Here is a 15592-nt window from a genome sequence, read left to right on the forward strand (position 1 = left end):
TTCCTTTCAGTAATGCCCAATGAATCCGTTTTGCCGAGGCACTTTGGAGAGAGGAGCAGCTTTGTTGTTGTTCAGTCGTGAAGTTGGGTCCAACTCTTTGTGACCCCATGGACTGCAGTAATTCATGGGAATGTTTTATGATGGACTCACATCTGTTATAGGGGAACAGTAAAACCCTCTAATTGGCCTTGACTCATTTTTTCAAATAGAAGACTATACCTGAAAGAACATCTAGCATACTCATTGTAGAACTGCAACAGTAACAGCATTTTGCAAAACAGTGAAGAACTATGAAATCGTTTATGTATGGAACTTTTTCATCCTAGGTACCTACAGAGCTTTCTTTAAGGGTAATTAAAGGTGACTTCCTCTTGAGGTCTTGCCTTGGCCATCAATCAGCCCAGGAAGCTTTCTTAAAAGATGTGCAACTCTTACACTCAACATTGGAATCCTTGTCTATGGCTTTGCTCTCTCTAGCCCTATACCTCTGAAAATGCTGTAGAGGACTTGTTAGCTTTCAGATGGGCTTTTCTTGGCAATGGCACAATTTCTGGGAGATTAATGAAGTCTGAGGGAAATGCAATATAAATTATGGAAAATTGGGAAGGAATTGTGAGAACTAGGTGATTTAGCCTCATGAAACATTGAATATGTCTATACCAATCTTCTAATTGCAAAAAAAAAAACAAAACCACCAATTATTATCATTGAAGAAGGTGTCACTATTAAGGAGTTCATGCATTTATGACTCCAAATAAATAAAACCTATCACAAAAGGTTATATAACATCTTGGAATCACTATCCTTCAGTAATTAGAAATAAAACTAACTTTCTTTTTGATGTGTTTCTCTTTTAGGTTCACCATGATGGTCTCCAATTTGGTCTTGACTTAAACCACGATTAAAAATAAAGTGCTCAAAGAAATCTCTTTACCCACCTGTGGAAGTATCTCAGTGTTAAAATCCCAATTAGTCTGAGAATTATCAGTGTGTGTAGGGCAGGGGGAACAGAAGTGAAAGCTTGTAATGATGAATTCTCCTGACATGAAACCACTCTTCTCTCTTGGGATGAGACCAGTGCTTAAGAGTAGAGATAACTGTGCTATTTCAGGATCAGTGTGGGGGTGAGTAAATTTTCTGTGGGAAAAAAGTAATAAAATCCAAAGGACAGCCATAAATCTATCCAGATTACCATGGAGATGACATTTGGATTGTTCTTCAGATGGTGTCAACATTATTTGCTACAGTTCACTATTTTAGATATTTTTATGTTCCCCTTCCTTTAGGCTAACCTGCTGAAATGGGATTATATAGTGCTGACTCTATTTGGGATTCACTTCGGGATTAAGCAGGGTTGTTTACTTAAAAAAAAGAAAGAAAGAAAGTGTTAGCAATATGCTGGGATATACTGTTACTTATTTTGCAGTCACTTACTGTAAGTGCTGTCCTCATCTTTGGTGCCATCAATAGTTCCATCTGCCTGCAGCTGCAAGTGGTAACCTTGTCGACTGTATAGTTTGGTAACTATACCCTTAAGCTGAGGCTCTGCAAAGAGAAAGATGGTTGGGATCAATTGATAAGTTGTGCACATATGGTTGAAAAGAATTAGAATTCTAATTCCATTTACAAATTTTAGTGGAAAAGGTCAAACGACACTTTTTAAAAAGAGTCCTCTGAAAGAAGGAAAACAAGCAAACAAACTGCAAGTTTCAGAACCAACCCCCAGACTGAAGAAACATTTGACTGCCACCTGGTAACATTGGTAAAGCCCTAAAGCTACTGACAGCAGAGACAGTTTCTGATGGCGTGTCCTTTGGCTTGCAGAGTGGCACCTCATCTCATTGAGCATTCAAAATGGCTTGGCAAGTGGCATATTCTGCCTTTTAACAATGTGCCACTTCTCACGCAGAAGGAAAAGGAGAAACACTAAGATGAGATTTAGAGTGGTTTTCCAAGCAGGGACCAAAAACACACCAGCAAAAGTTTCCCTCAGAATTACCACAATTGGAATAAAGCATCCCCTCCATTCTAAGAAGGTTAAAAATGCATAAACAACCTGGAACCCCATCAAAGGATTTCTGTTTAGAAAATTGAGCCGCCATACAAAAAAGAAGGGGAGAGAGGGAAAATAAACATATTAATTATCCTTAGGGGAAAATGTGTGCAAAAGAGCAGGGGTTTTGTTGGTGGGGAGGCAAGAAAATTAGTTCATACTTATCTTCAAATTTAGTATCAGAAATGTAATTATCCAAAATATGTGTTCTCAAGATAATTTTCAATTATGAATCACCATAGATTAATGAAGCACCTCATTTATCAATAACAGCCATGCTATCCAAAATTTGCTTTTATTGAATACAGACACCTGCACTGAAATGATATTTATGTCATTATTCAGACCACATAATCATGCTTTGCCACCGCTTAAACCTGTTTCAAAGCAAGCCTAATTTACAGCTAATTCTTAAAAACTTCGAGCAAGCAGAAAATGTATGTCTGCATGTTCATTCCAGGATGTGTAGAACACACAAATAGCGAAATAACAGACTGACACGTCAGAAATTCTGTAATACGTATCTAGTACAAGTAAGAAAATTGAGTAAAGGATCCATTTGGTTAAGAAGAGCCAAAGAAGCTGCTTCTTCGCCTGAAGGTCTACCTTGACGCAACCCGACACCTCGAGCTGTGTGAATTTCCCCTGGCGCCGGAACACCGCGCTGCTCTTCTCACTGAATTAGTTCAAAAGGACCCACGATCTGGTTAAATTCTCTCTTCAAGCCTGCATTTTAGGAGCAAGTAACCAACCAATTTGACTAGTCGAACCAGATCACTAAGCTCTCGGCCACAGGTTCTAGGAATCCACCCCCTCCTCTCCAGCAAATATTTCAAAGCTACACCACAAGTCTGTCCCAGTAAGCTTAAAAGTGACCAAAGAAACAGAATGCCTAGACAGCGGAAGCCCAGGGACCTTGGGGGTAGAAGCTGGGAGAGGAAGGGTCAGCGCTGCGGGAATGAAGGCAAGGGAGGGATTCCCTGGGTTCTCCCTGGGGGTAGGGGTGGGCAGGGGTCTGCGCAGCTCCGCGCCTCCAAAACACGCCATACACACGGCTGCCCAGAGCTCCCGAGCTTGCACACATGTGGCCTGTCTGAAGCTGATGGCGCGCCCGCTGGGCAGGGTATGCCCCCCAGCTCTGCGCCTGTCCCACAGCAGTTGCAATGCAGCAAGTCTGTTACTGTTACGAAGGAGGCGAGAAGAGGGATCGCTTCCCACGCACGCACACCAGCTAGGTGGCCACATCCGCACTAGATGGGCCACCGACAAACTCACCTCCGCTTACATCCACGCCCCCCAGCCCCCTCCACACTCGTGAAGTACGGAGAGAGGGAAAAAAAAAAAAAAAGAGCCAGCCAAGAGCCCCCTTCCAACCTGGTCTCCTCCTGCGCCTCTTCTTGGAGCCGAAGAGTTTGACCCGGGAAAAGACGTTTAACTTGTTTTTGTCGCAGCTGGTCTTGCCTTTGCTGGGGCTGCTGACACACTTGCAGGCGTTTGATTTCTCGCGCTCGCGGGCTTGTCGCTTCTGCCGGATGAGCGAGCTGGCGATAGCCGCCGCCATGGCCACGACGCCCACCACCACCACTTCTTTCGCGGCCCCTCTCCGGGTTCGCCTCCTCCTCCCGCGCCTCCGCCGCTCGCCCGGTCGGTCTCGCGCCTCCGCCGCCTTAGTCTCCGGAGCCGGCGCTTGCCCGGGCTTCTCGGCGCTCGGGCTTCAGCCGAGGAGGGGGCTCAGCATCCCGGCCGAGCTCCTCCGGCGGTGGTCCGGCTCCCGCGCGGGCGGCCGGCTTGCCTGGGTCCGAGCCGACGCCACAGCCCCGGGCCGGGATCGCGGGCGAGACTGGATGGCAGGCGGTGGCGGCAGAGCGGCGCTACTGCGTGCGCTCGGCCCCTGCGCCCGGAGGACACTGTGCGAGTCCAAGTGGCTCGGGTCGGAGTTTGGCGGCACCCCCCGCCCGGTGCCGCGCGGAGGGGGCCGGAGGAGGGAGGCGGGCGGAGGGAGGGAGCGCGGGCGGGAGAGAGAGGCCGGGAGCGCGGGCGGCGGCAGGGAGGGGGGGATGGAGGAACCGTGCGGGGTAGGGGGGGTGGGGTTGGGGGGGCGCGCCCTCGCCCTGGCCCCTCCGAGCCTCCCACTAGTCCTTGCAACTTCTTGGCCCGCCGATCGGGAAAAGTTGGCCCGTGCCAGCTTTCCGACGCGGCTCAAACAGGTAATGGCCTCGCATCTTCGCTGCCGCTGCTGCCGCCGCTGCTGCTCTGGGCGCGGCACCGACTCAGTATAGGAATTCTGTCGCCGCAGGCACCCTCCGGAAGAGCACGCCGGCCTCCCGCGGCCCCCTCCCCCCGTGGCCCCTCCCTCCCGGAGCCCAGCCCGCTGGCGCCCTGCCGCCGGCCGCCCCCACCCTTCCCATCCCCCCAAGTCCCCTGCGGGCCGCTCGGGCTAACACCTGTCGGGGCTCCGGCACTGCCCCATCTCCTAAACCCTCCTCCCCTCCTCTTCCCCAGAGGAGCCTCTGGCGGAAACAGTGATGGAGGAGACACCGGGATGAGGCAGTTGGGTTGGAGGAGCGGGGACGGGGGTGGGGGTTGCTTGGAGATGGGGGATGGCGGAGTGGGATGTTCCGTTACTGGGTGATTCTGAGTTGGCCCCATGACGCCCCGGCTGGAGCCCAACGAAAGTTCGCCAGCCCCTTGCCCCAGGCTGGGACTCACAACACGCACTCCCCTCCTAACACAGACTCGCTGAGGTTTTTCGCATGGCGACACTTGTAGCCATTCAGGAGCGAGGCTGGGGCTCGCAGACTGGTTCAGCCTCCCCCCGCGGCAGCAGCAGTAGCAGCAGGCACTGCAGAGCTGCGCCCGCACACCACGCTGCCACCCAGTGGTTTTTGCTGACTTTTCATTTCAGGCCAGTTTGTGCCTTCCGAACCCCGTTTTCCCTCTGCGCCCCCTCACCGTTCAGCTCGGCTTTGGGATCCACGCAAACAAGTCGTGTACAGAAGCAGTATCTGGGAAATGCAGAGCTGAGCCTTTCTTTAAGCTCTGGCGTGTCTCCAATATCCTAACTTCTTTTATTTTTATTTCCCCTGCTCCTCAAGCTCAGGCAGCCTGCCTCCCTCCAATTCAGGAATCAAATGTGGCTTGCTCGCCTCACTCAGTTCACAAGTTCTGCCCCATCTCTTACTTGATTTCTATGCCAGAAAGGAAGCCCCTCAACAGTAGGTCGGCTCTGACATGGAGCTATCACTACTGTTCTGTGGACTAGACCTCCAGCTCTTTTCAGAACTGCTGTAGATGCAAAACCAAACGCCCAGGCTCTGGTCCTTTCCTGAGCTCTTGGGCCTGAGCCTCAACTAAGAAACTGAAATCTTTCAGGCTTCTTACTTCTAGCCCGTCAGAGTTACAGCTCTTGAACCTTCTGTAAATTACACTGCTCCACCGGGTAAGCTGCTGCCACCTGCCTTCCACCTTTCCCCCATCTTGAAGTGTCTCTTGCCCTATGGGAAGCACAAGTGTGTCTGCTGAAGTGCACTGGCCTGAAGGCTGCAGTGACTGAAATGGACAGACACGGGACAGTGATGCCGAACAGTTGGAAGTTTCTTGCAGGTTAGTCTACTGCTCTTTTGTGCTTTGTGTTTTCCCAAGAGAAAAGGGAGGACAAGGCAGAAAAGTTTTAGCATCTCACGTCCACTGAAGTATCTTTAGACTTTAATTCATGGGGAAAAAAACCCTGGGCTGCTCCCTCAGGACTCTGAATGCCTTAAAAGTTGGGACTGGGTTTTGGTCGCCACTATACTCCCATCCCCTGGCACATTTTCTGTCACATAGTTTAAGCTCAGGAAAAGTTTATTAAAAATAATTGACAAGTGACTGCTTGATACTGATTCTGAAGGGTACAAAGATGTTTCCTGGCTCAGAAGGTATTTGATTTAAATTCCAACTACAATGAAGGGATATAATCTCCCCAAAAGAGGGGTTGAAAGCAGCTCTGACCAGGACCAAATATTTGGGTTGTCGGATGACAGTTAAGAGGTTCCTACTCATTGTGCATGCTTTTACCTTCTGCTGTGTACTGCCTTCAAGAATCCCCCCCCACCCCCCACCCCCACCACCACCACAAACCCACCTTTTTTTCCTCTTGTTTCTTTCTTGGGACCTTGCACCAAAGCAGGCATGACAAAGCTAAAGAAAAACAGAGTCCTGATTCAGACAAGGGACAGAACTTGGGAAGAGTAAGGGAATGGTACTGAGAAAATAATGAAGGCTTTCCCAGGCTCTTCCCACTGCTTCTCCACCAGGTCAGCACTCACTGTTTGCTTGTCTGAACGTCACTCACAAGGTATTTTTAGGTGGGATTTGAGGTAAACAGATGTAGAGAAGACGTCAGGGATATATAATGAAGAGAATCGGCGCACCATTACAGAGACTCAAACACAAACATGTAAATACATCAACTCTTTTCCTGACTCCTACCCACCACCCCAGGCTTGTTTTAAACATATTAATTAGAGAATTTAAACTCTGTGCTATGAACACATGAAACCACTGGGTCAAAGCTGACAACCGGATAATTCTCTGGGTATTTATATATATCTTTCTTGTTCTAACCTCTCTTGAAAAATGAGAGGTATAAGGGGAACCAGAGTCTCTCCCTGTCCCATGTACCTGTCAGCCCATAAAATGTACTTCTGCTGATTTTTATCCTCCCTTTATCCTTTCAACTCCATGGACAGGAAAGCAAATGACATGTGATGGGTAAGACCAGACATAAGGGTCTCTAACTCTTTGTGATCTGTCTACAGACCACATGCATGCTCTCTCTTCCAATAAGAGAATCTGAGGGCTGTCACTGGAGAGGGATCGTGGCAAGGGAGGAGGGTGTTGGGGGAAGTGGGGTCGGGGAGGGACTGAAGGAAACCCATTTTCACTTTGAGTCCAAATTGTGTTGGACAATCACTTTAACCATTAATGGAGCAGAGCTTTTCATCCTTTCCTAACTCTCCTGTGTCTTTCTCAGGTGCTCTCGGAGAAGTGTGTGAATACAACAATGAAACCCTCAGAGGAGACCTGTGCTAAAAACTCATTCATCTTGAGAAGGCAATAATGAAAGAAAGACTTGCAGGTTACCCTAGAGAAGCATATTTTGCCTTTCCTTTCTGTCTCACTGACATCCCAGACCAGCAGCGTGGCATTTCAGTGGAAGGATGAATCAAGGACTTTCCTTTAATGTATATGCATGCTCAGTTGCTCAGTTGTGTCTGACTCTCTGTGACCCTATGGACTGTAGCCCGCCAGGCTCCTCTGTCTGTGGGGTTCTCCAGGCAAGAATACTGGAGTGGGTTGCCATTTCCTCTTTCAGGGGATCTTCCCAACCCAGGGATCAAATCCATATCTCTTGAATCTCCTGCATTAGTAGGTGGATTCTTTACCACTGAGCCACCTGGGAAGCCCTTTCCTTTGACACTTATGTCCAATGTGCCCTTTTCTCCTGTCTTGCTCTGTTCCTACCAGTTCACCCTGCACCCTTGTTGGGAAACTTCCTAGATCTCCTAACAGATCCAGAGTTTCAATTCTTCCTGCTTAACTCCAAGGCTCACAACTCCTCTATGCTAGGTGGCCCTACTCACCGCAACTCCTCCCAGAACTTTGATACTCACTGCACTTTCCACCAGGCTCTCTCCTTCATCTGATTCAGGAAGAAAGAATTCTTGGCTCCTTTCTCCAAGTCAACTGACAAAGAGTTCTAGCCTGAGTGACAGCAGGCACAGGTCTGAATCTCTACCACTGTGTGATCTTTATCATGTCAACTCCCCTCTTGGGGCTTCAGTTTTCCCATATTTAAAGTCATCCTTGAAACATGATAGATGGCTTTCCAGTTGTATCCTGCAGAACCCAAAGAGTAGAAAGATGTAAGCTCCCTCACCTGTGTTTCAATTGTAACACTTCCGCTTTCCTCACTTTTATATACTGGAACTCATACATATGATTTCTTACAAAAATAAATAAATAAATAAAAAAGATGACACTGCTGAAAACAAAACATTTGAAAACCTTGGGATGAGATGTTCTAGAAAGTCTTCTTCACTCTGGGAGCCTATGATTTTTGCGCCTGTGCCTCTATTCCTCCTGCCTTTTCATCATGCTCTCTTCATATTTGCCCTCTGCCCTTTCTCTTCCCATTGCATTAGAATATAAACTCTACATGGGAATCCCAAAGAAAAATCTGAAAGTCTCTTTGGCTCCATTCCTCCTGGGTTCACTTGAGAAGCAGGCTTTAGTATTGTTTTCAGGGAGAGGTATGTGAGCTATTGGAGCAGAGAAGGCTGATCGTGGTCTGCCAGTCTCTTTTGGCAGGACTCAGAGGAGCTGGAAAGAAGCTGAGGGGACCTGCTCTCAAGAGGCATCTCCAGGAGAGAGGCAGACACCCAAACAGATGTGACTGTGATGAGTAAAAACGAGAGAATTGAGAGAGCCTAATCAAGAGCAGCCTCAGTACTTTGAGCAGGAAGGAATTGGCTGTCTTTCTGAAACTCAGAAAAGATTTCAAACACCCTTCCTCCGTGAAGATAAACATAATCAGAGCCTCTTGCTAGTTGGCTCTGCACCTTCACTAACAGTCCATCAAAACATCTGAGTGACAAGTTACCAGGTCAAGGACTGATGATGAACTCAAAGGAAGCGCGCTGGGAGTGGGAGGTGGATTCAAGTGAACCAGGGCCAGGCAACACTTGTATCCTGCCAGTAACTGACTAGAGCAACAGAGGGGATATTGAAGAGACTAAGTAGCAAGTACCACTTTTTGTGGTCTATTTAATTATATCCAAAAGCCCAGAGAAATGACAGGATAAAAATACAAATGAGGAGATTAGAGAAAAACCATTAGCAAAAGCTCTTGCCACATAATTCCAAGCAGAAAGAAAAATATGATTTAAGGGGATCTTGTCAATATCACACTGGAATTGTAGAGACAGAGAGTGACTACTGTATTCTGTAACATAACCTGACACATTTACTAGCTGGCATAGAGTCTCTCCTAGTCAGATCATTTGGGGGAATTCTGTCTTGGAAATAAAAGGTCTACAGAATCAATTTTTTGGCAACTGATTGGCTCTCCTGATACCCATTCAGAATGAAAAGCCAGGGAACCCTAGGCTTGTGCTGCTCTAGACTAGTTGGGTTGGCCTTCATTGTGTCCTATTTCTGAGATCATTCTCTAAATACTTAAGCTGTAAAACGTACTGAACCTACCTGGGGTTTATATTTATTTATTTATTTATTTTTAACATGAACCCCCCTCCCACCTCCCTCCCCATAACATCTCTGTGGGTCATCCCCATGCACCAGCCCCAAGCATGCTGTATCCTGCGTCAGACATAGACTAGCGATTCAATTCTTACATGATAGTATACATGTTAGAATGCCATTCTCCCAAATCATCCCACCCTCTCCCTCTCCCTCTGAGTCCAAAAGTCCGTTATACACATCTGTGTCTTTTTTGGTTTATATTTAAATTAAAAAAATTACATAAATAAAATCAGTGGGGAACACACTAATTGATTCTGATCCTTATGAAGAAAAATCCTATAACCCATATAAAAATGTCAATGTTTCATAATTTATGAACTTTAAAACCATAAAGAATCCTGATGGAATTAATCATACCTATGAATTCCACTCTTTCCCATTTAATTAACCATAGCAGCAGCAACATCAAGGGTTCACGGCCTCTGAATATCTGCTTCAGTTCAGTTCAGTCGCTCAGTCATGTCCGACTCTTTGCGACCCCATGAATCGCAACAGGCCAGGCCTCCCTGTCCATCACCAACTCCCGGAGTTCATTCAAACTCATGTCCATCCAGTCGGTGATGCCATCCAGCCATCTCATCCTGGGTCGTCCCCTTCTCCTCCTGCCTCCAATCCCTCCCAGCATCAGAGTCTTTTCCAATGAGTTACCTCTTCGCATGAAGTGGCCAAAGTATTGGAGTTTCAGCTTTAGCATCAGTCCTTCCAATGAACACCCAGGACTGATCTCCTTTAGAATGGACTGGGTGGATCTCCTTGCAGTCCAAGGGACTCTCAAGAGTCTTCTCCAACACCACAGTTCAAAAGCATCAATTCTTCAGCACTCAGCTTTCTTCACAATCCAACTTTCACATCCATATATGACCACTGGAAAAACCATAGCCTTGACTAGAGGGATCTTTGTTGGCAAAGTAATGTCTCTGCTTTTCAATATACTATCTAGGTTGGTCATAACATTCCTTCCAAGGAGTAAGCGTCTTTTAATTTCATGGCTGCAGTCACCATCTGCAATGATTTTGGAGCCCCCCAAAATAAAATCTGACACTGTTTCCACTGTTTCTCCATCTATTTCCCATTAAGTGATGGGACCAGATGCCATGATCTTCGTTTTCTGAATGTTGAGCTTTAAGCCAACTTTTTCACTCTTCTCTTTCACTTTCATCAAGAGGCTTTTTAGTTCCTCTTCACTTTCTGCCATAAGGGTGGTGTCATCTGCATATCTGAGGTTATTGATATTTCTCCTGGAAATCTTGATTCCAGCTTGTGTTTCTTCCATTCCAGCGTTTCTCACGATGTACTCTGCATATTAGTTAAATTAGCAGGGTGACAATATACAGCCTTGACGTACTCCTTTTCCTATTTGGAACCAGTCTGTTGTTCCATGTCCAGTTCTAACTGTTGCTTCCTGACCTGCATATAGGTTTCTCAAGAGGCACGTCAGGTCATCTGCAATTCCCATCTCTTTCAGAATTTTCCACAGTTTATTGTAATCCATACAGTCAAAGGCTTTGGCATAGTCAATAAAGCAGAAAGAGATGTTTTTCTGGAACTCTCTTGCTTTTTCCATGATACAGTGGATGTTGGCAAGTTGATCTCTGGTTCCTCTGCCTTTTCTAAAACCAGCTTGAACATCTGGCAGTTCACAGTGCACATATTGCTGAAGACTGGCTTGGAGAATTTTGAGCATCACTTTACTAGTGTGTGAGATGAGTGCAATTATGCGGTAGTTTGAGTATTCTTTGGCATTGCCTTTCTTAGGGATTGGAATGAAAACTGACCTTTTCCCTGTGGCCACTGCTGAGTTTTCCAAATTTGCTGGCATATTGAGTGTGGCACTTTCACAGCATCATCTTTCAGGATTTGAAATAGCTCAACTGGAATTCCATCACCTCCACTAGCTTTGTTCGTAGTGATGCTTTCTAAGGCCCACTTGACTTCACATTCCAGGATGTCTGGCTCTAGGTGAGTGATCACACCATCGTGACTATCTTGGTCATGAAGATCTTTTTGTACAGTTCTTCTTTATATTCTTGCCACCCCTTCTTAATATCGTCTGCTTCTGTTAGGTCCATACCATTTCTGTCCTTTATCGAATATCTGCTTAGTCATTTTAATTAAGAAAACCTGTAGAAAAATACCAGATGACTGAGATGGACCTTTCTTCCTTGAGGATTAGGAGAGAGGAAGGATCACAAGAAAATGAGCTTAAGCTTCAATATGTGGGGATTGAAGTTTTGTACAAGGAAAACACTCTTTTCAGCAGGGGTGTCCAATACCATAGTTGAAAATTGGCAGATTTTTTGATAGAAGATTTTATTACTCCAATGGAAACCTTTTTTCTACCTTAGTGGATATGTGGGCTCAAGGCTCTCATTCTGTGATTCAAAACTATGCTCTATTCACATGCAGAGAAGGCAATGGCACCCCCCTCAGTACTCTTGCCTGGAAAATCCCATGGACGGAAGAGCCTGGTGGGCTGAAGTCCATGGGGTCGCTAAGGGTCGGACACAACTAAGCGACTTCACTTTCACTATTCACTTTCATGCATTGGAGAAGGAAATGGCAACCCACTCCAGTGTTCTTGCCTGGAGAATCCCAGGGACGGGGGAGCCTGGTGGGCTGCCATCTATGGGGTTGCACAGAGTCGGACACGACTGAAGCGACTTAGCAGCAGCAGCAGCAGCTATTCACGTATCTTCCCAGTTGGCACAGTGGTAAAGAGTACACCTGCCAAGCAGTAGAGGCAGGTTCCTTCTCTGAGTCAAGAAGATCCCCTGGAGAAGGAAATGGCAACCCATTCCAGTATTCCTGCCTGGGAAATCCCATGGACAGGGAAGCCTAGTGGGCTACAGTCAATGAGATCGCAAGGAGTAGGACATGACTTAGCGACTGAACATGAACACACACATTATTCACATACTCATGACCTGCAATCAAGAGTCATGAGGAAAAGGGTAGCAACACCATTACTGAGAAAGCGTATGGTCCTGTCTGATGGAGCTTGATAGTAGCTTTGCCTTTGGAAGACCATATTGAGTGAACTTGGAGCACTCGGGTCAAGGCAGTCACATCCATTTTCTAAAGTTTCTCTCATGCAACGTGTGGTTAATGCTTGGTAGATACAATACATCTATTCTCAACCAAATGGTTTGCCCCAGTGGTGATACAGTGTCCCGAGCCAGCAATGACACCAGCTTCTCTGAAATCAATTTAGTTTTGTTCAATCATATTTGAAGATCTTGAAGGAATAGTTGCTACTTTATGAACTGACTGGTGACTAACAAATATAAATGAGATGTTTCTATGATGAAACACGTAGGGCAGACAAGAAATGCGCAAAACTCAGAGGCAAAATATCTGTAGCATGGGGTTCATTTCTTGCCCAGTGAACTAAGTAATCTAAATGAAAAGCTAGGGGGAAAAATAATGGGAGGATTTGAGCCAGAAGCCGACAATCAGTCATTTTTCTGGAGCTAAGCTGTTTCAGGAAATAGGATTTCTGGAGCAAAGTGATCTAAGCTCCAGATGCAAGGAAGGGAATACAGTGTTTGCAAATGATCTAACCTCCCCTGTTACCTAGCCTGGGGCGAGGCTGGGGTGGGAGGGTGGGGCAGGATTCACAAACAACATAAAGAACTCTAGTCTAGTTAAAGCTATGATTTTGTCTAGTCTAGTCAAAGCTATGGTTTTTCCAGTAGTCATGTATGGATGTGAGAGTTGGACTATAAAGAAAGCTGAGCTCTGAAGAATTGATGTTTTTGAACTGTGTTGTTGGGGAAGACTCTTGAGAATCCCTTGGACTGCAGGGAGATCAAACCAGTCAATCCTAAAGGAAATCAGTTCTGAATATTCATTGGGAGGACAGATGCTAAAGCTGAAACTCCAATACTTTGGCCACCAGATGCGAAGAACTGACTCATTGGAAAAGACCCTGATGCTGGGAAAGACTGAAAGCAGGAGAAGTGGGTGACAGAGGATGAGATGTTTGGATGGCATCACTGACTCGATGGACATGAGTTGGAGTAAGCTCTGGGAGTTGGTGATGGACAGCGAAGCCTGGTGTGCTGCAGTCCATGGGGTCACAAAGAGTCAGACATGACTGAGGGACTGAACTGAACTGATAAAGGAACTCTGGATGGATTTCCTATTTGCCAATGATATTGTTTCCATCAACTTCCTATCAAGAGTTGCCATCTTTTACAGGAGCAGAGAGGTAATGAGAAACTACTTCAGTGCTCTCTCATGATTAAGTCTTAACACATCTCTTTACAGACAGCAGCCAGAACGTCGGCAGGAGAACCGACTGAATTTGGGGGAGATGGTATCCATCAGATTCTAAGAAGGAGACAAAAGCCAGGTCAGTGATCCACCTGAGAACCATTCAGATGCCTTAGAGGATTTTTAAACCCTCCACACTGCTTTAGTTGTTGTTCATTCATTTTTTGGTTTTGGGTTGTTCCCCCCCCCACCCCCAAAATTGGGGTTTCAAATGGTGATAACAATAAATACTGTTGTTATAATTGGATAAACAACTTGTTAAGTGGATGACAAACAGATGCGCAAAAGTGGAAACAGTGTCAGATTTCATTTTCTTGGACTCCAAAATCACTGCAGATGGTGACTGCAACCACAAAATTAAAAGACACTTGCTCCTTAGAAGAAAAGCTATGACAAATCTAGACAGTGTATTAAAAAGCAGAGACATCACTTTTCTTACAAAGGTCCATATAGTCAAAGCTATGGTTTTTTTTTTTTTCAGTAATCATGTGTGGATGTGAGAGCTGGACCATAAAGAAGGCCAAGTGTTGAAGAATTGATGCTTTCAAAGTATGGTGCCACAGAAGACTCTTGAGAGTCCCTTGGACAATAGGGAAATGAAACCAGTCAATCCTAAAGGAAATCAACCTTGAATTAGAAGGGCTCATGCTGAAGCTGAAGCTTCAATACTGTGGCCACTTGATGCGAAGAGCTGACTCACTGGGAAAGACCCGGATGCTGAGACAGATTGAAGGCAAGAGGAGAATGGGATGACAGTGGATGAGATGGTTGGATGGCATCACTGACTCAATGGACATGAGACTGAGCAAACTCAGGGAGATAGTGAAGGACAGGAAAGCCTGGCATGCTGCAGTTCATGTGGTCTCAGAGAGTCGAACACAACTGAGCAACTGAACGACAACAAGTGATGTGACATCAGTATTTTTCTTAATCCCTACAAGAGCTTGTCAAGTGTTATCAAAACTGCCACTTACAGATGAGAAAGGGAAGTCTAGTGAGACTTGCATCTATGGTTTCCTGGCCTTTACATAGCTGGCAGAGCTCATATTTAAACTAAGGATTTTCAGACAATACAATGTTACGTTTACAAGGCCAGAACTTTTCTTCTTGGCATTGGGTTTGAAATTTAGGTTGCTGAACAGTGGTGCTTGATATGACTATCTTTTGGCTTGGGTAACAGGAAAAGATGAAATATGGCATGATTTTCAACTCACATGTTTTTTCTTTTTTTAAACAAAAGTGAATTATGAAACAAACAAGAATAGATATGACCTATGCATAGTTATTAGCATAGTTCATACACTTTGAATAATAGCTTCTTAGAGTGATATTTAAAGAAAACTTCACTACCTTTCTCACTAAAATTCAATGATTAGGACTTCCCTGGTGGTCCAGAGGTTAAAGAATCCACCTGCAAATGCAGGGGACACAGGTTTGATACCTGGTCTTGCTCATGAGCCCACAAGCTACAACTACTGAGCATGTGCTCTGCAACAAGAGAAGCCACCGCAACTAGGAGCCCATGCACCACAGTGACAAAGTAGCCCCCTCTCTCCACAACTAGAGAAAGCCCACACACAGCAACAAAGATCCAGCTCAGCCAAAAATAAATAAAGTCAATGATTATAAATCACTGCTTGATGTTCTTCTGCGTTTCTCAGCCTGGGGAGTACTTTGAGCACAGGACCTGGTCTGACTCACATCATCTGAGGTTTGGAATGCTATGATACATAACATTTCCTGGACTTGATCTTCACCCCTTCGTAGCAGAGATGAGAAGTTAAAGTGACTCCCAATTCGCTCAGTTCTTTTTTTACAGGGAAAACTGGAACTGGCTTTGCACACTGTAAGCTTTTTTGTGCCATCTGCTTTCAGCTACAGGAAGCTTGAGTTCAGCCAAAAGAGAGAAAAATATTACACACAATGTATTCACTTCCATGCTCTGACGCCCATGACTATTCT

General features: G+C 45.8%; 1 protein-coding gene across 4 annotated transcripts in view; it reads right to left on the reverse strand.

Annotated features, from left to right (window-relative positions):
• The window catches only part of FGF13 (fibroblast growth factor 13), a 575233-nt gene that overhangs the window by 67615 nt on the left and 492026 nt on the right, over positions 1-15592 (reverse strand). For 3 of the 4 annotated variants that reach the window (XM_052662899.1, XM_052662897.1, XM_052662898.1), the window contains one exon: positions 1435-1545. In XM_052662899.1, the coding sequence (XP_052518859.1) occupies positions 1435-1545 (111 nt within the window). Of the gene's footprint in view, positions 1-1434; positions 1546-3427; positions 3785-15592 lie in introns of those variants that run through there. The other variant, XM_052662900.1, reaches the window with a different exon arrangement.

The sequence above is a fragment of the Budorcas taxicolor genome, chromosome X (genome assembly GCF_023091745.1).
Source record: "Budorcas taxicolor isolate Tak-1 chromosome X, Takin1.1, whole genome shotgun sequence".
NCBI classification, from domain to species: Eukaryota; Metazoa; Chordata; class Mammalia; order Artiodactyla; family Bovidae; genus Budorcas; species Budorcas taxicolor.